At 41.9% G+C, this 23,050-nt stretch overlaps 1 protein-coding gene across 1 annotated transcript in view; it reads left to right on the forward strand.

The window, feature by feature from the left end:
• FNDC3B (fibronectin type III domain containing 3B) overlaps nucleotides 1-23,050 on the forward strand; it is a 188,792-nt gene that overhangs the window by 33,781 nt on the left and 131,961 nt on the right. Inside the window, exons 2-3 of the mRNA XM_068200294.1 lie at nucleotides 3,488-3,626; nucleotides 11,379-11,454. Of these exons, the coding sequence (XP_068056395.1) occupies nucleotides 3,516-3,626; nucleotides 11,379-11,454 (187 nt within the window). The 5' untranslated portion in view covers nucleotides 3,488-3,515. The remainder of the gene's footprint in view (nucleotides 1-3,487; nucleotides 3,627-11,378; nucleotides 11,455-23,050) is intronic.

Consider the following 23,050-nt stretch of genomic DNA (forward strand, 5'->3'; position numbering starts at 1 on the left):
TATTTGACCATACATGGACATTGGGTTTTAGATAGTTATGCTTCATTCTTCTGTGTGTTTTAATTTTCTCCCTAGTGCCATGTGTAACTAATTTATGTATTACTAATTCACATATTGAATTAATTTAAGGAAATGGAGTCATCTCAGGGATCAGTAGAAGGCTGAGATACTGAATTGAAAATCAAGTTTGCAACAGTAACTTGCCAACATCAAAAGATTTGGAAGTTTTGTTTGGGGACAGAGACATCAAACTTGGATGGCTGTTTCTTCCTTGCTCTACAGCAAAGTGGAAAACTGTGATTTCCATATTCCTGGAGGAAGCTAGACAGGGAGATGCAGCCTCTCACTCCTTGTTGGCGTTGTTGTGACCTGTCCCAGCCAAACCTAGGGAATGTAGACGCACAGGAAATATCTTTATAAAATTTAAATATAGTCAGCTTTCTAGACAAAACCCCAACTTTGAGTTAGTACCTGAAAAAAAGGCTGTGGGCTAGTATTTGGCAGTTCATATTTTAGCTAAGGAAGAATTCTCATATCCTGGAATGTGACCTGGCTCTTTGAGTCGTGTCTGGTGTTTTCTTCTATTGATGTTCCCAATTTTCAGGAAAAAAACCCTGTATTCAGACCTCACTTTCTTTGTATTAATCAGCTTTGCATCCCCTGAGGGAGGAGGAACGTTGGGCTATTGGAGGGGTGTGAAAGCACAGCTAATAAATCTGTTTTAAGTAGGATGGATGAACAAATAAGCTCAAAAAGTGCATGAGGCCTGTGTTTCCAGAGGGTTTGGAGTTGCAGTGAAGTCTGCCAGTCTCATGGTAGATGTCTTCACTCTTCCTGGAGTACATCTTCATGAAACACTGCCAAAAATTCCTGCCAGTGGCTGTGCCTTGTAGCCAGTACTGCTGCTGATATCATCTCTGGTGGGGTCGTACCAGACCTGACAAATAGAGGAAACCCTTTTTATTTATGTTTTCTTTTTTTTTTTTTTTTTTTTTTTGGTTTTTTTTTTGTTTTCTCCTTTCAAGTGAGGCAAGTGTAGACACGGCTGTAGTGACAAACCATTAATAAAGCAAAAGGAATGTAGCTGCAACACTTTAAATAATGACACGTAGCAAATAAATGTCAACATATCCGTTGTTGTGCCTGGAATGGAAATATTACTTGGAAAATATGTTGCTTCAAGCTACAGTGTGGTTTTTTTTTCTCAAGAAAATAGTATCAGTGTGATGCTTAAACTGTTAAAGCTTGGCTTTTGGATTCAGACTAAATGAACGTGTCATTTGTTTGGGGATTGGGGTTTTGTTTTATATAGGTTTACAATAGTTTCTATGAATTTTTTGTTCTTTACAAATAAACTTTAAATGTGAAAATATACATTTTCACAGACAACAACTATAGATGCATAAATAACTGCATGTATAGCCAGAGTAGTGGGAGGTACAGCTGGCTATTGACTCAATCTGTTTCCTGAAAGTTGTTCATTCATGTGCTCTCTGGTATTCATTATTGGGCTCTTTCAGTCTTTTTTTTTAATCCCAAGCAGTTAAGAAATGGCTCAAAACCTCACATATTATCTTCTTCCTTAGTAAACAAACAGAACATCCCAAAAGTGAAGTCGCACTGCCCCACTCCTCCTCCTCCACCCCCAAATCCCAGCACCTCTGAACATTGATGTTGGACTCAGATGTTTCTCAAAATTAAAACATCAAACTGTGAAATAATGAGAAGCAAAAGCTTTAGGATGTACCATGCTAACAACTGTATCTCAGGCTTCTGGAGAACTTCTGTCCTGTAATTGAGTCTTGGATAAAAGGAGGGATTTAATTTAAAGGTGGATGAAAACACATTGCCTCTGTTTATATCTTGGTGAAGTGATGATTAGAAAAGTGTTTTCTCACAGATGAGAACAGTGGAAAGAGCTGTGAGAGTTGTGCTAAATTTGGTACTGAGTTAAATTAAAATGCTGGTCTTGATCTGTGTGGCTGGAGGTCACATTGCCAGGTTTGTACATCTTCTGAAAAACAAATGTACTTTCAATCTTCTGGTTCTGCTTAGATGTGAAAGGACCTGTTTGATGACAGTGAAGAGATAGGACACATGTGATTCAGTCTGTGTGGGCACTGCCATCACTTCTAAATCACACAAGTGCTCCTCCTCAGGAGCTGGAGGAGCAGCTCTTGGTCAGGCTGATGTTTCTGATCATGAGGCTGTGCAGGTGATGGGATTGCAGTGAGCTCTGGAAGAGGATGATGAAAATGATGACAGTGTATTTCAACGAAACTATTAATTTAGTTGTTGAACCAAAAATAAAGTCATTTGAAGTCCAGCAGAATTTGGGGCCGAGGGGACATAAGACTTGCTCCAACCCTGGTGAGACTGGCTCAGTCCTTCATCCCCTCTGGAGCAGCTGCATTAAACTCCTGGTTTATGACTCTCTAGTTGTGTCCCATGCTCTTTGCCAAAAATTCCCCTTTCTGTACTCTGGAGTACTCTGATCATCTTGTGCCAGCTGCCATCTAAGTCACAGCATATTTTTTTTTCTAACTTGAATTTGGGATGTATATGAAATTATTCAGTATGACATTGGGCTTCTCTGGCATGAGGTGTACTAAGGAGGCTGCTCACCACTGGACATGTGAGGTTGCTTTGCTTAGGAGCTGTTGTGCAGAAGTCTAGATAAGCTATATGATGAGATCATCCATTTTATTCACTAGAGCTGCGTTATTGCCCCATAAACCAGCATGATGATACCCTTAACACTGAATTAAGATTTGTTTTTACAAGGCAGCTTCTCATGGTTTTACTGATGCTCACGTATCACATCAGTTAGCTGTGAAAGGGGGAGGGTGTGCTGGAAGTGATGTGTGATTTTTCACAAATCCTTATGTGATGTCATCATTTTGTTGCCCTTCCTAGAACGGGGTGTTCAGAACATTGAGGATGTGCTGTCCCTCCTGCTCCAGCAGAAGCCTTAACCCTTTTGGGTTGTGATTAAGTGGAAGTCAGGTGTCTGGTCTTTGTTTTGTAGTGGCAGTTCACACTGTTTACAGGGCCCTGTAAACAGTGGCCCTGTATTATTTAGAAAGAAAATAATGGTGTTTGGCTTTGAAGTGTGGCTGTTGAGTGAAATTGCTGTAACGTCTTACACGTGCGGGTGACGCAGTTCCAAGAGCTGTGGCACCAAGCAGGATGGTGATTTAAGAGCAGAACTCTAAAGTGTCTCAGAACCTGCCTATTTCAGCAGTGAAGGCTGAGGTTTATAATTGTGGGAAAGAGTAGAGATCTGGCTAGCTGGTTTTTGGAATTCTTGCACAGAAACTTGACTTTCCATGCTCTTGATGTAACAGTTAAAACCTCCATTCAGAGCCTGGAGCTCCCATACGCCTCCTGTTAGAAAAGCTCCTGCTCAAGTTCCCGAGTGGCAGAATGACCTTCTGAAGTACAGCAGGGTTTCTGCAGGGTCTTTAACTTCTGCTTTCTCTTGCAGGAAGTCCGTTGTGGAAAATTCTCCATGAATGTACGTCACAATGATGATGACCGACCAAATCCCGCTGGAGCTGCCGCCGTTGCTGAACGGGGAGGTGGCCATGATGCCTCACATCGTGAATGGCGATGGATCACAGCAGGTCAGAAACTGGCTGGCTTAAATAAACTGTCTCTGGGTCAACAAGACATTTTCAAGATGGGGAAAATGGTTTTCCGTAGCACTAGGGAGTGCAGAGTACTAGGGAGTGCAGAGTATTTCCTGGGATGTAGAAATCTGCCTTTACGCTGAAAAGACAATAAAAACAATGATTAAAGTGTACCATTAAATTGAATGTGTTTGTTTGCATATGTGTTCATTGAAGTAAAAATAGTGGAATTGAAACAGTGGCTATAAATGCTGCATATTTGATGGCTTTGCAGGAAGTTAGTCTTATGATTTACTTGGGCTCACTCTTGTCCGGACATCTTACTAGCATGTGGTGAGATTTTAAGATTTTAAAAATGCTGAGATGAGAAAAAAAACAGAAGTAAGAAAAGAAATGGAGAATAGCAGTGTGGTATCTGCTATTCTTTGCTTACCTCACTATACCTTTCCCAGCAGGCCTGTGTACTACCCTGTGCTTCATTATAAGAAGCAGATGTGAATTTTGAGAGGGTTTTTGAACAAAGGCAAATTTACAGTTGCTTTTATTTTTTTCTGGGACATACTCTCTAATAAGCATGATCAAAAGTTGGTGGAATGATCATGAGACCACAACTGTGCCTTCATGTCACGATACAGCCTGGAGGTTCAAGCTGGTGGGTGGTAGGGTCCCAAATGTGTCATCTGGGGTCAAGGGGTCTCTTTGGAGAGCATCTACCCTGGCAGTATTTTTGTGTTGCTCAATTTAGTTCTCCCCTCACATGAAAAATTTCAGCAAAGTATTGTAACAAAGGCAGAAGCAAGCTGTCCTTCTTGAATCAATATAAGAGGTCATTCTGTTACTTCTCCTTCCCTGGATCATTTGTTCCTCCTTCCAAGCTGTGCTTTGAGTTAGATCAACCTCAAGAGGAAGAATAATTTCTGCTTTCCTGGTGAACTTCTAGGTGTTTCTGGTTATCTGAAATCTCATTATGATGTAGATTTTCATTGTTGTGATTAGTTTGGGGTTTTTTTAAGTCATTTTTGCGAAGTGTGCTTTGATTTGTAAAAACAGAAAGGAATGCTTTCAGTGGCTATATTTACCAAGTCCAATACCGGTACACTTAGATGAAGGAACAATCTTATCCATACTGGAAAGGATAATTATTCTTTAAGTACACACTTTCTTCCTTGCTGGAAGCCACTTAACAGGTCAGACTGTCCTGTCCGTGGTTTCTTCTGTATTGCAGAAAGAGTAAGTGAAATCTTCTGAGCCCTCCTTTCCATCTTTCCATTTCCCAATCTTTCCATTTCCCCATCTTCAATTCAGCAGCCTGGTTTGGCAGATGCCTCTGTTGCCTTTAAAGTAATTTCTCAGCTAAAGTTTTGCATTAAAAAGGATTGTAGGTGCGCTGGAAGCACATTGCTTCATGCTTTTTCTGTATTATGCAAGCACACCTGAGTAGAACAGTTCTGGGCCAGGTCCCTCTTCTGTGTGTTTGCTGGATGATGCTTTTAGATTTCATTTCCTTGTTTCTTGAAGTACCTGTAGCTGAAATACCAGTTTTCCATGAGACTTTTTTGGCTTCTAGTCGGGATGTGCCCTCATCTGTTGCAAAGCTTAACTACCTCCGTGCTTTGTCGTTTTCATCCTACTCCTGAAGCTTTAGGTGATGTCTTTGCTTTTTAAAACTACAGTTCTAAAAATGGAATGAAATTGGAATAAATGCTCTGTTTGATCTTTGCAAATGAACTATGTTAATTGCTCTTAACCTGTTTTTTTGTACTGTGGAAACAAATGTTAAGTGTTTGTTGAAAGAGATTTATTTTAGTTACTTGTGAGGTGGGAAGAGGCTTCAGGATAGATTCACACAGGAATGACTTCCTTAAGAAAGACGGTTTATATGACTCCATAAATAGGTTCTAGCTTTAGGAGAACACACATTTACAGGGTGTAATTACAGTCTCCATTAGAAGCTGAGGGTGAGAAAGCCTCATAGCAGAGCTGGTGGAGGATGAGGAGTGTGGAGTTTTCCAGGCCAGCGTGGCTCAGTGCCTCGGGCTTCGGGGCTGACAGAATGGAGGTTCTGATGGGCTGCTCTGGGCACACTGGCTGTTGCTGACCCTCATGTGTTACTGGATTTGTGGAGCCTCAGCTGTGCCAGCACCACAGAGCTGCTTTAGGAGCTGTGCCTGGAAATGCTGAGCTCCAGGGAAAAGCCTTTCCTCAAAAGGCCCGTTCTTACACACATAGAATAGAGCAGACTGGAGCTGGTGAAACACCTTGGCCTTGCCAGCAGCCAGATGGAGAGTGATGGAAAAGGCAAATCTGCCAGTGCTCAGGCCTGCACTGTAAGGCAATTGCTTGGGAACATTCCCTTTCTTTATCTTCCTGAGAGTAAGGGCTGCAGAGCTGCACAAGGCAGGGCAAGGAATGTCTCTGCCTGCTTGACAGTAATCCCTCTCCTCTAGACTACCCAAAATGGCATTTCTAGCACTGACTTTTTTTTTTTTTTTTTAAGTTTCCCACACTTTATTTCCATTACTGCTGACTGTGTTTAATGCTTTCATGTTGCTTTCAGAGCTGTTTCTGCTTCTAATCCACTTGTAACTCCTTAGGGGATTCAGGGAGCAATAATTAACCTTTTGGTCCAAGAATTTCAATGGTTTCCTGTAGGTACTCCACTGCAAGCTCTAAAAAGCTTGGAGTATAAAGTGGAGGGGCAGCTAGCTGTGCTACAGCACATTTGTACAGAATGTTGGGCTAATTAGCTGGGAAAATTTTATTTCAGCTTGGTTCACTCATTGCACCTGCAGAGGTGCAGCAGGTTTTCTGCTTGCCTGCTCTTTGTAAAGCTGTGTTTACCTACCCTGTGGTTTCACCACTTGGCTTAAGCTTAGGCACTGTACATAGTGCTGTGTGTGCTTGTTCTTGTCTTTTGGGGTCACAGGCTTTAAATGAGGGAGACAAGAGTACAGCTGAATGAGGAACAAGATTTGGTACTTTCCTGTGCACCTTGCAAACAACTGAAAGCACTTCAGCTGGGTTTTGTACTGAGCCGCAGCATCTGAACCGAGTGAATGAACTTTCTGCCAAAATTTAGTTATTTCTTCGTGGCTTCTCGATTTATTAATTTGTTTTATTTTTACTGCTTCTTTGGTGTGTGTGTTTTAAGGTTGGATAAATTAGGAGGTTCAGGATCTGCCACTTGTGGGTTTTGCTGTAAAGAGCACTCGTGGTGAACTGACTGAATTGCTTCATGCCTCTGTTAATACCTCTATTTTTGGTCCAGTCCAAAAAAAAAAAGTTTTTTTTTCCAGACACAATTGCTGCAGTATTAATTTTTAAAAGTCAGCTTCATTGTTTAAGATGTAGCATGTTCCCTGATTTTTCTTACTTGAAGAGATGCTGAAAGTGTTTAGACTACCTGTTCTGTGTGACTGAGGAACGTGTTCCTGAGTATTGCACACAGAATGGTGTGACTTCCCTGGTCCTTCCTGTGGGATGCACCTGGAAATTTATTGGGGCACAGTCTTTTAAAGTAGATAACAGAATGGATACAAGTGATTGTTTTGTTGCTTATTTTCTTTTCCCGAAAGATGCAATGCATTCTATAAGTTATGTGCTGTACAAACTGTAAATACAGTAAATTTTAATGGTTTAAAGCATTTGTGAGGAACCTGTGGCTGGATCCCAGGTGTTGCCTATGATGTTGTGCTCCCCAGCTGTATGAAGCATGATATATCTCATGGAAGGGAAAATTCACCACACGGGAAAATGTTTAATGTGGGGTTTTAATAAGCAAGCTGCTCTTTGACCTTAGTGAGGAAAATGTTCTCATAAGGGGGAAAATACTTTAAGTGAGCTCTGGGACTGAATTGCATCACGTGGATTCAGGTGAACATCATCCTGCTCACTGCTGTGAGGGGCCACAGAGCAGGTGGGGGATGATGGCCTGCCTTGAGTGGGAATTTTCTGCTTGGAAACAGAAACTTTCTTGCATAAGTAAACCAGTAGTATATAAAAGTGTATGCCCTTGGTCCTTATCAGGTGGCATTTCTGCCTTTGTATGAGAGTGTGTCCCCACAGTATATGTGGTTTTATATCATAGAGTGGTTTGGATTGAAGGGACATTAAAGCCCATCTCTTTCCACTCCCTGCCATTGGGAGGGACACCTTCCACCAGACCAGGTTTCTCCAAGCCCTGTCCAACCTGGCCTTGGGCACTTCCAGAGATCCAGGGGCATCCACAGCTTCTCTGGGCACCCCGTGCCAGGGCCTGCCCACCCTCATAGTAAAGAAATTTCTTCCCAATATCCAATCCAGAACTTCCTAGAGTCAGTTTGTTTATTTCTGAACCTGATCTTATGCCTGCATTAGCTTTGTGGGCACTTCTTCAATCTCTTCCCCTGCTTCTCCTGGCCATGGGAGTTGGATAGTGGGAGCAAAGGAGGCACAAGTGACACGTGCTTGGCCTGTCATGCAAACTTAGTCTGGACATACTCTGTGGGATTATAAATATTTATAGTAGCTATGCAACTTAGTAACATTCATCACTCAACAAACATGACTTACAACAAAATAGAATGGCACTCTTAAGTGCAAAATAAACACAAAAAGAGCTTTATGGAGGTAACAGGCTTTCTCAGAGGATGCAGCAGGTACGGCTGGGCTTCAGCACCAAGTGGATTAAACTGCTGAGTTAAACATCCGAGTACTTTTTAGGGGAAAGAAAAATCCTTTGGGATTGTGCTGCTGCCGCCCTGCTCCCAGCTGTCATGTGCTCCAGCTTTTTGGATGGGAGGAGGCCAAGGACTGGAAGTGGGCTGGGATGACCTCGGCCAGGAGACTACACCCTGTGATGCTGCCAGCCAGCAGTGAGGGCTCCAAGTGACCCTTCAAGTTCTTCTCCTCTGTTGCCATCTCATAATTATGCATACTTGAGACGATGAATATTGGAAGAGGCATATCACAATTAAAGATCATCTGGGTTTGTTTTCATTAAAATAGAGATGTTATCTTTACACTTTTGTATTGCTTTCCTCAGATTTTTTAATTAAAAGCTTTAGAAACGAGGCTTCTCATGAAGATCTCTTCTGTGAAAGGGAAGAGGGAAGCTGTGTTCCAGGCTGCAGAATATGGTTTTGTTGTTTATGAGGACGTGGGGAAAAATAAATCATGGAATTAGTTTTATATACTTAGTGTGTATAAACAAAAGAAGTTGCAGTGTGCTTTTACATTAGTTATCCCAGGCAACTGGGACAAGTCAGGGGTGTTGGCTGGAAGGTGCCCTATATATAATACTCAACATGTGCTGGCTTTAATGGTTTGACCTCATTTCTGCATCTCTTTGGTCAGTGCTGTGCAGTTGTGAGCTCTGGGGGGTTGTGTGCAACATGGGGGGACTGGGTGGTGGGATGGATTATGGGGAGCACCCCAGTACTCCAGTTTTGGGAAGGGAGGGGCTGGGGCTGGGTTTGCAGCCTCTGGAAGGATTGTGCCTGAGGAGCATGGTTGCTGCTGAGGCCACTTGGGTTTCATGTCCTCCCTTTGTGCCCAGCCCTTGCTCCACTGTTGACCCACATCAGTCACACCTTGGCTATTCCTGTTTGCTCTTGATACTGCTGCCTTCCCCCAGCAACAGCCTGTAAATGTTTTCTTGGGCTCCAAAGGCTGCTGATTTGAGCATCTGTCAATAAGGAGTTATTTCCATATCTATAACATTTTAATAGAAGCTACTGTAGATAAGTCCCAGGCTCTGCCCATAGGCTCAGGATGGGGCAACAAAGCTGTGTGGCTGCTGCTCTGCAGGAAACAAATTTCTTACTGGAACAATGTGTTTGTCTTTAAACCCCGTGTGGTTAGGCAAGGATGCTGCTGCTTCATTTTGACCATCAAAAGCAACAGCTGTGATTGAGAATATCACCTTTTTTAAAGCAGAACCCCAAGGAATTATTGTTAAGGGACAATTGTGGGTGTGCTAACGTGGACACTTGTGCTGGTGATGGAGTCCCGGGACAGGAATTTGTAAAACTTCTGATAACTCTGGGGTAGGCACGTGCCTTGGGTAGGAAGAGGAATCTGTCTGTCCTGCTTTAGGGAAAGGATGGAGCTTTACATGCGCGGGACATCAGTCTTAGGTAGAGCCTGTGTTTTGAGGAGCTGGACCAAGTTCTTCCAAAGCTGTAAAGGTGTGCAAGGGCTTCTGATTTATGTTAATCCAATTTGTTAGTAAATAACCAGCTTTAGGGCTGTTGGTTTAGACATGTAATGCAAACGAGCTGATGAAATATTTCTATGATTCTTGGCCTCTTTGAGTTCTGGTTTCTTGTTTATTGGTTGTTTTGTTTTGTTATTTTTTTTAATATTAAGCTCGATGACATTGCTTTGCTCTGCACATCTTTTGACCTGCTGCCCACGTCCTGTGGTGGATAATTCACGCCTATTCATAGCAGAAGAGCACTTAAATGCTGTCACTTAAATGTTGATTGTTCAGAGATTAGGGATGGAATGGCATTGTGTCTTTTATCTTTTCTGAACCATTTATTGTGCTCTGTGTGCTGGATCAGATCTACCCTGATCAGTGCTCCCTGAGAAATGATTGTTCCAGACAACATAATGACTTTCATATGTCATTTTCTGATTTCCAGCTTGAGCTTTAAAAATGTTGGTGGAATAATGGGTTTTTGTAGGATTACTGTAATTCAAAAGGTCATCTAGGTAATAATTATCTTATGCATTTGGCTTAAGGAATTCAGAAACACAACATGCATTCAAATTCTCTCTTTGCAGATTGAATGATTGAGTTCTGCATGCAGATGTCCCAGAATATAAAGACCCAGACCTAAATTTAGAGAGAGCTTTCACAAAAAATGTAGATTATAATTTTGGTACAAATTGAAAATTTAATTTATTTCTTGATTGAACTTCTGACAAAGCAGTTAGCAGAAGTGTGTTTAAAGTATTCAATGAAAGTTTCACAAGCAGCAAGGTGGGATAAATGGTCTCTAGTTCCCAGTGAAACTGTCCACTTAGGAAAGGATTCTAAATCATAGATTTTGAACCCATTGTTTCAGACACATAAAAATTAATAAAGATAATACAGCATACTAGGAACGGGACATATTTTGGTGCTTCCTGGTCCTTGTGTTATCTCATCACCTGCAGGATTCAGGTGCAATGGGAGACTGGGATGATAGTTTTATTATTTTTAAAAAATTATATTTGTTAATAAATAGTTTATTACTGGTTTGGTGTGCACCTATTGAACTGTGTGTGTAGTGCCTACAGGGTTTGCTTAACTGAGATTTGTTATGTGAAAGACTGAAATACAAATGTTTGAAAACATAATGGATCAACTCCCCACAGCGAAAAACTTTTATTCCTGTGAACTTGAAATCCCATTATGGATTGGTGCTGCATGTTGGAGTGTGTGTACTCTCTGTTCTCATGTGCTAGTGGTCTGAAGATTTATGTCCTTAGCTACAGCATTTGGCCACGTTAAACACACTCAAGATTTTGGTGTGGAACTCAAAGCCATAATTGTCACCTGTGTGCAATTCAGTTAAATCTTCATTTCAGCTCTTAAAATGTAGGTGAGTTTTAGATCTCTGCCTGCTCCTGGAGTCTGGGACCCACAGGGGTGATTATGCCAGTCTGTGCCCTCCCTGCTTCCCTTTTAGGAAAGGGATAGCACAATTACTGTTTTGGGGAGATTTTAATTTTTGGAGCTTGCAGGAAACAAATGTTTGTTTATTTTTCTTTCTGCAGGTCTTTTTGGTTCAAGTTAATCCAGGTGAAACCTTTACAATAAGGGCTGAGGATGGAACCCTCCAGTGCATCCAAGGTAAGAGGATGCACAAACACGTGGATGAGCATTGCTTTGCTTCATGGAATACCTGTTGTGTCCTCTCCAAAAACGTGGTTTGCAGCTCTGAGAATGCACTGAAGCCCTGGGGAGTGAGAACTTGCAGACGTGGCTGCTCTCTGTATTCTAGGAGCTCAGTATCTCAGAATGAGTCATGTATTTCTTGGAAGTCCAGGAGGATTTCTCTCTTCTGTTATTTATCAGTCCCATCTTGCAGCCTCTTTGCATCTTTTCTGTGACACCCCCTCCATGTAAGCACTGGAGGAGTGGGTGGTTCTTGCTTGGAGTTCCATCCCCATGGAAATGATGAATTTATAGTTGCTTGAGATAGACGTTACAGAAGCTTCCCTGAGCACCATCCAGGGTTATTTGGTCTTGATGAGCAATAATAACAGCAATTTAAAGCTGCTTTTTGAGATTTATAGCCAACATGCTGTGTGGTAAGAAATTGGTCCATGTGGCAATTTACAGAGGAATAAAGCTGGCTACTCCTTTTATTTGAGAAGAATGCTTTATTCTGGCTTAGTACACGAAAGATTTCCATTACAAATATAATTGTGACCCCATTTATTTATAATTTTGTTCATGCTCAAAGTGGTGTTCAGACAGTGTATTTAAATGAACGCAACTTTGAAACATCACGGTTCTGTATTCCCAGCAATTTAACATGTTTGTGCCAATGGGACTTGTTTGGTACTCATCAGCAGTCTTTCATAAAATTGATTTAGAATTTCTAGCATAAGATTGTCTCCTTTTATTTGCTATAGCTGCAGTATCGACTGCCAAGGTTCATGTTTATTTGTATGCACTCTTTCAGTTCGGCCTGAAAGTTCTTGATATTCTTTTCGAGCTAAAGCTTCTGATCCTAATTTTATTGTAAAATATTTTTATTGCTGAGCTAAGTCCATGCTGCAAACACAGGAAAACACCTGACTGTGGTGGTGGTGTGTTTATTTTTTTTCTTTTGGTAAAGCTGCTCTTACCATGCAGTTGTGGAACTTGAATAGCGCTCTGTTGCCGAAGATCTGTTGTAATCAGCCTGAAAGCATACTAAGATTTGGATATGTGACAGTTCTGGTTTTTGCTCTGAGGTTATTCTAGAAGACAGGCTTATGTTGTGTGCAGTGTTTTTTGGAAATTACACACCCCCTTGCTCCACAAAAGTTAGTGCCTTTCTTTCCTCCTGTGATAGAGTTTTTGGTATGTTTAAAGGTTACGGAGTGTTTGGTGTGTTTAAAGGTGAATGTATTTCCTATACATAGGGCAGCACTCAGACAATAGTGATGCATTTTCCAATGCTCCCACATTGCACCATGATTAGCAGGATGAGGAATAATTTTAGCAGTATGTTAAAGCAGCATGAAAGTCTCTTTTTGGGCAGTGCCTCTCGGCTGGTAGCTCCCTGAGGAATAGATGATACTTGCTTTTTCCTTACTGCCACGTACTCAGGCTTATGGCATAAGATGTGCTGCTGAATATTCAGAGTGTGAAGGATGGCTTTTTTACAAATTGGGTGACTCTCCTGAGTTCAGGGAGTGAATGCTGTTAATAAAAACTGGAGATGTCAGGCTTGGTAACACTGAATTCTTCAGGATACACAAAAGCTCTTCTCAAGTGATCATTCTGCAGGGACAGGTAGCTTTGCTTATGTAGAATATATTTTTTTTTTCTTTTAAATTTTACATATGACTTTTTGAGCAGTATGAAATCTTCAGGTTGTGCTCTTGGAGCCAGCTCTGGAAGTCCTGTGAGTCCCACTTTGTGTCCAGAACCCTGTCTGGCTCCACAGCTGTAGTGTATCTGTATGTGCTTTAGAGGACTGAGGCAAAAACAACAGAGAAGATGATTTAGTGAATCTTCATTTGTCTTACCCAGGTTGGAAGAAAGACACTTGCTTGAGTAAAACCTCTGTGGAATATCCTCTGTTTTAAACACCCTGAAGTGTAATTAGCCACTAATTGTGTAATCGCTGTTGTAAGCCAGAAAGAACAGATGCACGTTTCAATGTTTCTGACTATTTGGAGTGGTGGAGAAATCTCAAATACAAAAACTTTGTCCAGTTCCTCAGGGTTGCAGCAGTAAGATAGTCAGTGAAAACTTTAAAAAAAAAAACCAAAAAAAACAAACAACTTAAATAATAAAACCAGGAATAAGTATGTATTTGTAACTGAGGATGCACGACGTTGCAGCAAGTGCTCTCTTCATTCCTTCTTCTTTTTTTTTTTACATATAGTTGAGGATGACTTGTTTAAGACAATGGTTGATAAGCCCTGTAGATCACAGTGTGGGCCTGGATTAGGCAGCTCTCGGAAATTATGGTGGCTGGGAGAAATTCAGCTGGTTAGTGGGCATGGAGGGGGTCTGTGGTTTCCTTGAGAAGACATTTAAAGAGAAAATAAATAAAAATCCCTGCAATAAATCTGGTCTTCTGGAGAAGTCCAGCCCTTGAGTGCACAGTCCATGTGGTGAGTTGTTTAGGGAAGCATCTGAACAGTTCCAGGTGCTCTCAGCAGGAGTTGTGCTGTTGTCTGACTTCCTCAGGATTTGCCTTCTCCATCCCATGTGATGGAAGAGGTGCTGTGCTGTGTGACTTTTGTAGCCTTCATAACAACAGCCAAATAAAGGGATAAAGAAAAGGGATGTTGGGGATTAATTGAGATTAATTTTTTAATAGTTTCTGGAAGCTGAATCAAGACCTGAGGCTGCCTGTGTGGATGGGAGGCACGTGGTGCTGCCCAGCTGGGCTGTGCAACACCCCAGGGCTTGCTGGACTTGGGGCTGGCCACCTGGCCTGTGGGATGAAGGGGAAACATAAAGCACATCCTTTATTCCTGTGTGATTCCATGGCCAGTCTTTGTTCCTTTCGGTCCATGTGGGTGTTAATGGCAAATCACTGGTGTGCTTCCTTTGGGATTTCCCTGCTCACACCCAGAATGAGCTTGGGGCTCTGACTGCAAAGCTGCCCCTCTGGGTGGTTCAGGGCCGACTGCTTTCGGATCTTCATTCAGTGGCTTTGGAAGATGGAACATGTGTATGTGCTCTGTCATCAGTATTTTAAAAGCTGCTCTTTATATAAAGTTTGACAGGTATTAAAAACTTCATAAATGTGTCAATACTTTAAATGCTTCATTTCCTTTTCACATATTCCCATTTTATTTGTCAAAAACTCGGGACTTGACTATTGCTAGCTCTGCAAGAAAAGGACAAGGGCAGGGCATATCCTCAGCCATTTCTTTACTCAGCTGTTAACTGTGGACCTTGTATTTCCTTTGTATGAAAGACTGCTTCTAGCTAGTGCTGTGTGGAAACCACAATAAATGAAATATGGAGCAGTGTGAGAGCCTGGATCTGGTAACTACAGAATGGAATTGAAACAGACCCCTGAATTAAAAAAAAAAAAATTATTCTGCTCTCTAAATATCAGAATAAATAGCACTCACATGAAACTGACATGTTCAGGAAACTCACGTTTCCCTAGTGGCTGATTAAAGACGAGTTTTTTAGCCAATATCTTGAGATCTTTGGTAGGAACTTCTGTTGCTGCCTGAGAGTTTTGTCATCCACACTTTAAAAATTCACTGTTTGTGCACAGGTCTGGGGCAGTGAAGCTGTACTTGAGAATGTGTTCAGAGCCTTTCCCTCCTGAAGGGCAGTAATTAATGCCAAGCTGTCACACCCACTGTGGTTGGGATAACAGGGGCAGAATGATTATTCTGGTGCCACTTGAACTTGCTTGTCACCCACACGTTGAAAATATGTATGTACAGAGTATGCAGGGTATCCACTGATCACACAGAATTGCCCAATTATTGCTAAATATCCTTTTTATTGCTGTCTGTGTAAATGGTCCTCAAGCTGGATCTCATTTTCTGCCACAAACCAAACTGAATTTTCTGTAAGTGTGTAAAGCTGCAAAAAGCCTGGAACAAGGTAGAACAACAGGTAGCATAAAAGCAGCTGATGGAATAAAAAATGGAATTCCTGGTAAATTCCGCCTAACCCATGCTACTGGAAATACTCTCTCAAAACTCACTTCTAGTCTTTGTCTTGTATGCCAGTACAAGGTTTGGAATACTGAAGAATAAAATTTGCCTGAAAAGAAAACAAATATGGTAAAGGGTTAAAAATTCTACTTTAATTCTGGCCTGGAGCAGGGGGAATTCACCCTTGCATAGGCTCTGCTTTTGTGATTAAACTGGCTTTTGTGATGTATTCAAGGACAAGGTACAGATGTGCAATGGCATGGAGGGAGTGTAGTTATGTTGGAGCATAAGTATCTCTTGCAGACAAGGACCTAAATTGCTTTTGGGTGGTTACATTTTGAAATGAAAACAGGATAAAAACGTAGATAGTTTACTAATACTGGTATTTGTTTCAAGTGGTGTTTTCAGGTGTTTTGCCATTGAGGCTTGAACTTGAAGTCTTTGCTTCTTCTTATCTTGTAAAACAAAGAATGCAGGAATTAAATTTCAGTGCTGCTTTTTCTGTGGCTCTGAAAGTGAGTAACTCAAGAAAAAGACCAGAAGTATGCAAAAAATTTACCAGTGGTTCCTAAAATGAAAGATTTCCTGGAATTATTCTTCCCTTAATTTGGTGGGTGGGTGTGGTTTGGTGTGGTAGTGCAAAGGAATGGATAATACTAAAGGCTTAACAGCTGTATATTTGTATAGGAAGAGTGTGTGTGTCAGTGAAATAAGGCTGTTAGTACAGTCCAAGCAAACCAAACAAAGTGTGTATTTTTTTTCCCCTCTATGGTATGAGGTTGGAAATGAGGAAGTGAGTCAGTTTCTTGCAGGGGAGGAAAGAGTTGAAAATAGATGGGACAGTGTGTGAGCAAGAGAGTGGTACCTGTGGAGTGTTACAGGGTGGGGACTGAGGCACCGGGAGGAGAGTGGTGATGGGAACAGATGGATCACAGAATCCCAGAATGGGTTGGGTTGGAAGGGGCCTTAAAGATCATCTCATTCCAACCCCCCCTGCCATGGGCAGGGACACCTTCCACTATCCCAGGGTGCTCCAAGCCCTGTCCAACCTGGCCTTGGGCACTTCCAGGGATGGGGCAGCTGCAGCTTCTCTGAACAACCTGTTTTAGTCTATTAACACCTTCACAGTAAAGAATTTCTTCCTCTTACCTAATGTAAACCTGCCTTCCTTTTGATTAAAGCCTTGTCCTGTCACTCCATAACCTTGTCCAAAGTCCCTCTCTAGATCTTTTTGAGCCCTTTTAGGCACTGGAAGGGGTTCTGAGGTCTCCTCAGGGCCTTCTCCAGGCTGAGGAGCTCCACTCTTAGCCTGTCTCCATAGCAGCCTTGCCATCATCTTCCTGGCCCCCCTCTGGACTCTATCCAACAGTTCCACCTTCTTTTCTTGCTGGGGACCCCAGAGCTGGACGCAGTACTCTAGATGAGGTCTCAGGAGAGCAGAGTAGAGGGGGAGCATCACCTCCCTTGACGTGTTGATCCCACTTCTTTTGGATGTCGCAGCAGAGGCTGGGGAGGAAAGAAGCCTAAGGAGACAGAACAGAAAGGCCCAGGCTCAGGTAGCTGGCTGTGCTCCCAGTGCTGCCAGTTCACCTGGTGCACCAGGAGCTGGGAGCACCTGCTCCATCACTCTGCAGGGGCAGAGGCAGATGTTGGATTTTGCATCAGTGGATCTGGCGTGGTTTCATTCTGAGATGAAAGAACAGCAGCACCTGAAGTCATGCTGCTTTGAGAGGCTTGAGAAGGCTGGAGATATTTTAATAAAGAGCAACTGGTGAAATCTGCAGGTGGAAGGTTCTTTGGGCCCTCCAGGGCAGGCACTGCCTGTGTGCTGGTGAGATCCAGAGGCTGGAGCAGGAGTCCCTTCGGTTCAGTACCTGCTTCTATCCAGAGCATCACCTGAATTATCAGAAGTTGGCCCTTGGTTACATTTGGAGAAATAAATTTGTGACTGTATTCTAAGTATGCTGCAAAGCACTGCATTGATCAGAACATCACATTTGTCAGAGCAGAAAGCAACATTGTCCTTCCTCACCTGCATCTGCTGGTAGTTGGGAACTGCTTGTGGCCAGGCACTGTCCTGGGGGAAGGCTCTGGGACACATCTGCCAGGGTGTGTGGCAGCAGGACAGGATGGACGTGCTTGGCTGTGGCAGGGAAGGGAGGGGTGAAATGCTGGGTGAGCTCTGGTTCTGTTTCTCCTTGTTTCTGCAACGTGTTTCAGCTCTTTCCACCTACGTGCTGGTGGGCAGGCTGGTTACAGGGGATGGAAAACTCCCTGTAGGAAATGCAGTTTCAGTTCAGACTGTTTTGGTCATTAGGGCTTGCAGCAGAGCAGTGTGTGGTGTTTTACAGCATAGCTCTTGGTATTAAATAGCTTTTGTTTACACTTTGTTTATTAAGCTTTGGCTCCCTTTCTTTCTGTTTACCAGCAAGGGCCCTTTTCACCCTATTAAGTTCTAAAACATAACTCTTACTCCTCATTTACATCACTTTACTTTGACTCCTGGTACTTGGTGTCTAGATTTAGTGTTTGATGGAAAAGCCAGGCCTGCGATACCCATTGCTCTCCTGTAGCACAAACAAGTTTTTGATTTATTAAAGTTCTTTCTGTTAATGGACAAATGAGGAAATACCTGCATAAACATCTTCCAGAGCAACGCTGAGGTTGAGAATAACTGGGAAGAATCCCATGTCAGTGTCTAACCAGCCTTTGTATTGATCAAAATATTTTTTAATATATATAACAGAGTCAGTATTATCCTTTAGAGGCATTGTCACCATCTTCTGGGTTTGGTCACTTGAGTGTTTCAGCAAACTCAGCTCTGTGGCACAGGCATGTCCCCAGGCCGGGGATCAGCTGTTCCTTTCCTGTTGGGATGTTACCCATGGTGCACTCCATAGCTATAAACCACCAACTGTTAATCATATAATTATAACAGACACTGTTAGTTTGTTTTCACATTGTTGCCCAGTTAGAAAATACCAGAATTTGCAGAGGAGCCTTTCATCCTCTGGGTTATTTCTGATGTTTTTGGTGTCTGTCAGAGATAGGCTGTTTGCCCTTTTAGTGTGTGGTCACCTTAGAAAACTGTGGTGCCGGTGCTGTATCCTTTATTCCTTTTGTGTGCAATAAACAACTTTAAGGCTTTCATATCTTTGTGAACCGTGTGTTGAAATCTAAGAGAGAGAGCAAAGAGCTGCTGACCTGGAGTAGGTTTTTCCCATGTTACTGTCAGTGAGATCACACCACCATTCCCCGTTCATCTCATGGTTTTATTTTTTTAGCACACCACAATCAAGTATAGGAAGCCATGCAAGAAGCCAAGAGTAAACAATGGGATGCTTTGTTTACTGTGTGAATAATCTTAGCTTCTCCATTTTAAATCCGATAATGCTAAGAATAATTATGGAAATTTATTTTGCATGTGTGTGATTAAATCTTGAACCAGATGCACCTGCACTTGTAGCTTTGCTGGGTGGAATATCTGGTTCTTTACAGTTGGTAGCTGTTATTTGTTATAGCTCCCCTGACACAAGACAAAAGGAAAAAGAATCTTGGCATGTAATTAAATTTTAATTTGGTTTAATCTTTCCAAATCCTACATTGTGACTGTTTTGTAGTACACTGAGAGAAAGGGACAGCGATACAGCTAAAGCTGGAAATACTTTGGAAATTCTATGAAATGTGGAAACCAAGGATTTCTTGAGACCCTTGCTGATGGTCTGTGGCCACCTGTGCTGGAGGGGATGGCCAGAGGCTCTCCCAGCCCTGCAGCCTGGTCCCTGCTGGGATGGGACCTGGCAGGCAGTGCTGTGTCCTGCTGACGTGGCCTCAGGGCACAGGAGCCCTGGAGGAGGAGGAGGGCAGGGGCTGAGAAATAAATTAAGACTTGAACCGTTCTGATTTGTACGTATATAAAAACCAATCATCCTGCTTCCCAGCAGAACAGCACCCAAATGAGCAGAGATGCAGTTCTTGAAGCTCGTCCTTTGCTAAAATGGAGATATTTTTGTGTATTTGTTGGAATGCCTGAGAATCTGCTGCTGGGAAATGCGTTGATCTTTAGACTTAGGACAGCAGACTTTAAAGACAACTGTTAGAACATACGGTCTGGGCTATAATTTCAGACTTTTTTTGGGTTTGTAAATATGCAGGACTTGTTTTTGGGGTTTGTGTCTGTCCTTATTTCCCTTGTGCGTGTGTAAATATATATATATATATATATATATATATATGCATATGTCTGACATAATCAGGAATTGTGGTACATCCAAGGGCCTTCGGGAAGGCTGTCTTGTACCAGCATACTACCAATTTTTAAGTTTCCCAGTATCTCTGGATCTCAAAGCACGGGGAAGCTCTGTGAGAGTGTGGGTATCTGCAGGAATGCTGAAGTTGTGTCAGCCCTGCTAAATGCAGCTAATCCTCCTAGTATGGACCTAGTGCATTCCAGTCAGTGGTGGCAGGATTTTCAAGTCCAAGATCCACAGGCTACAGACATTGCAAACCCATTAGTCAGTGCTTTTAGTCTTTTTACAGTGTATTAGTGCAGCTACAATCCTGAATTAGTAAGACAATTGTAGTCAACTTTCTTAATCTGAAATAATTATATTTATTGGCCAGAAGAATAATGAAATTATTCCATTATTCTTCTTAAATTCCTTTACTGCTCATCACAGGCAAATATTGAATTTCCCATGCTTTTTATTCTTCAGTGTTTGTGATTCTGGTTCATGTTTGATGTTTGTGTAGGAGATGTGGATTAGGGATGGGGATGAAGCATGTTGTAACTTAGAGTCTTCGCAGAGCTTTTAGTATTACGATTCTCATTTTTAATTTTGAAACAAATCTCAACTTGGATAAGTGATAATGATGAATTGACTTTAAATGGTAAAGAAGGTAAATTGGGTTGTTGGTTTTGCTAAATTTTAAATTGTACTTATTCCCACCATAAAAAAATAGTGTAGTGATTGTTGAAAACTGTATTGAATCAGCTGTTTATTCTGCTGTTACCAGGATTCTGGGGCTGGGTAGCTTTCACTCTGACAGTCAAACCCCTTCTATATTTAGATACAATTTGTGTGATCATATCTTCAAGAGTCTTGTTTGTTCCTTCTGCACCAGTGTTTTCTCGTGGTCACTGCCATAGGGTGGATTCTGTGCCTGTGACATCAACAGCTCATTTTTTGTGTCGTGAATATTTTCATTTATGGGGTTTGAAGAATAGATGATATTACAGAAATAAATTGCTGAGCCAGCTTTGTAATGAGAGCATCACTGGCTTCAAAACAAAAAGGAAAAGAAAAAGCCCACTCAACCACATTAACCAGTGTGAACTTGCATAACTGTGGACAACCTCAAAGTGTGTAGACTGCCATCCAGTTGGGTCAGTAATAGTTGCTAAACAGTAAATCTAGAATCTGACTTTATATTCCAAATTATTTAGGACAAATATCCTAGAAACAAACCTAAACTGTGATTTACTCATTTATGCACCACAAGACTTAATTTTGATTTTTCCTTTCTTTGTGGGTCAGAGAGCTTCAAATACTACTTAAAAATCAAGCTACTCCTGGAGATGAGTGGGAGTTTTGTTGTTGTTTTTTTCAATGTTCAACAAAATACCAAGTTCTGCCATAATTTGTGCAATTTACTTTTTTATTAATGTACCCCATGTGTTGTAATGTAAAGCTGCAGGGTTCTGCATATGCTTTGTTTATAAGTGGGTTTGATCACTGCTTACGACTTTTGCCTTCTTGATTGTATTGTTAACAACAGTTTTGATGGTGTGTTTTGTGATTTGGTTTGGGGTTTTTTTCTTGCTCGGTTTTTTTTTTTCCCCAAAGTTTATTCCTCGTTTCCATTGGAGATTAGACGGGGGAACATTTGAGTGTAGCTTGGTTGTCACAAGAAGTGCCTTGCTCTCCTGCTGTTAATTTTCTGTCAATATGCCCCATATAGGAGATGTTAAAAAATACTTGGTAGCACAGAGCCACGTTAACTTGGTGTGTCTGGGAGGGATTGCAAATTACTCATCAGCAAGGTTTATTTTTGCTTCTCCTGGCAAGTGAGGGGCTCCTGACCCTGCAGGTATGGAAGAAAGAACCTGTGCAGAAACTCTTCTGTAAGGCTTTGTTAGCAAAGTATGTTTTAATTGTCATGGTATGGGAAGGCTTTGGTATTACCAGCACTGGCAAGCAAGAGCTTGCAATTTGTTTGGTTTTTTTTTTTTTTTTTTTTTTTTCCCTCAAAATTCTTGGATTTTGTTTTTTTTTTTGACCATACAGCTTTCAAGCAGAGTTTTATAAGTGATTGCTTGGTCTATAACTATCTGTGTACTGTTTATCCAAGCTTCACCTTTTAAATGGTGTACATGTTAAGCAAGGCTATGCTGTGTTCTTTATAAAAATCCAGCCTAAAATTCCTAGAAACTCAGGGAGTTTTGGTTGCCCTGCCTGCTGCTGCTGAGGGTGAGGCTCTCCAAACGCCATCTCGGCGAGGTCGCTCCGGATGACCTCTGTGTAACGTAATAAAAGACTATTTTTGTCTCGGCAGACGATATTATCTCACCATAACATTTTTGAACATTTCTGGCTGGATTGTTCTGAATGTTGGAGCTGTGCCTGCAGAGGGGACTGAAACACAATGCCTGCCATTCTCAATTGTGTGAGCACTTGGGTTTGATGATGGGACTGTGGTGAGCAGGGTGGGAGTGGGGCATTAATTAGGCCCCTCCAGTCCAGTTCCCAGCACCTGTAGCCTTGAGATGTACACTGGCTCAAATATGTTTGATTTCTAAACCAAGTATTTGTGTACCAGTGTGTGTGTGTCTGTGTATATATGTTCATCTGCTTTTACATAAAAGAGGTAGAACTGTAAAAATATACATAAATATTCAAATATATATATGCATATATATTTATTTGTATTTATATATGGTCATTTTATCACCTTAAGATGGTTACTCAGCTCTCCAAAGCCATTCCAGCCATGGCTCTTCCTCTGAGTGGAAGTTTTTCTAATCCTTGGTGCAAGCATGGAAATGGCAAGCAAGTGCCTTGGGTGATTTGCCCACAGGATTTTCACTGAGGCTTCGTTAAGGTTACTTAAGTTAGAAGTAATTTGCCTCCCTTGAGGGAAAATTCTGATATTTGGGATGTTTATCAGTCATCTGCAAAACCAAACGAACATAATTGGTGGCTAATTGTTTGCAAGAACTGTGCAATACAATTACGAAGAGTTAAGCTGAAACCAATTGTGTTTATGAAATCTAGCATAAGAAACACTATATTAATCCTGCCTCAATACCAGGAAACGCAATTAGTGTAATTAAGACTATCATATTGTAATTTTCTTGGCGACTCCATGCCTTGGCAGCCGCTTTGCCCTGCCGGGGCTGGAGCGGAGCTCCTGTCGCGGCTCCTTCTGCCAGGAGAGCTCTGGAGTGACTTTGTTTACCCTGTGCTGGGATGGAAAACCTGTGCTGCTGCTGGGTGGAAAAAGTGCTGCAGCTGCTGCCTTTGGGTGGCTCAGCTGCATTTTGCAGGCTCTGCCTGTGCTGGCTGCGAGCCAAGGGAAGAGCAAGGTTTGGG

Source organism: Anomalospiza imberbis, chromosome 10 (genome assembly GCF_031753505.1).
Source record: "Anomalospiza imberbis isolate Cuckoo-Finch-1a 21T00152 chromosome 10, ASM3175350v1, whole genome shotgun sequence".
NCBI lineage: Eukaryota > Metazoa > Chordata > Aves > Passeriformes > Viduidae > Anomalospiza > Anomalospiza imberbis.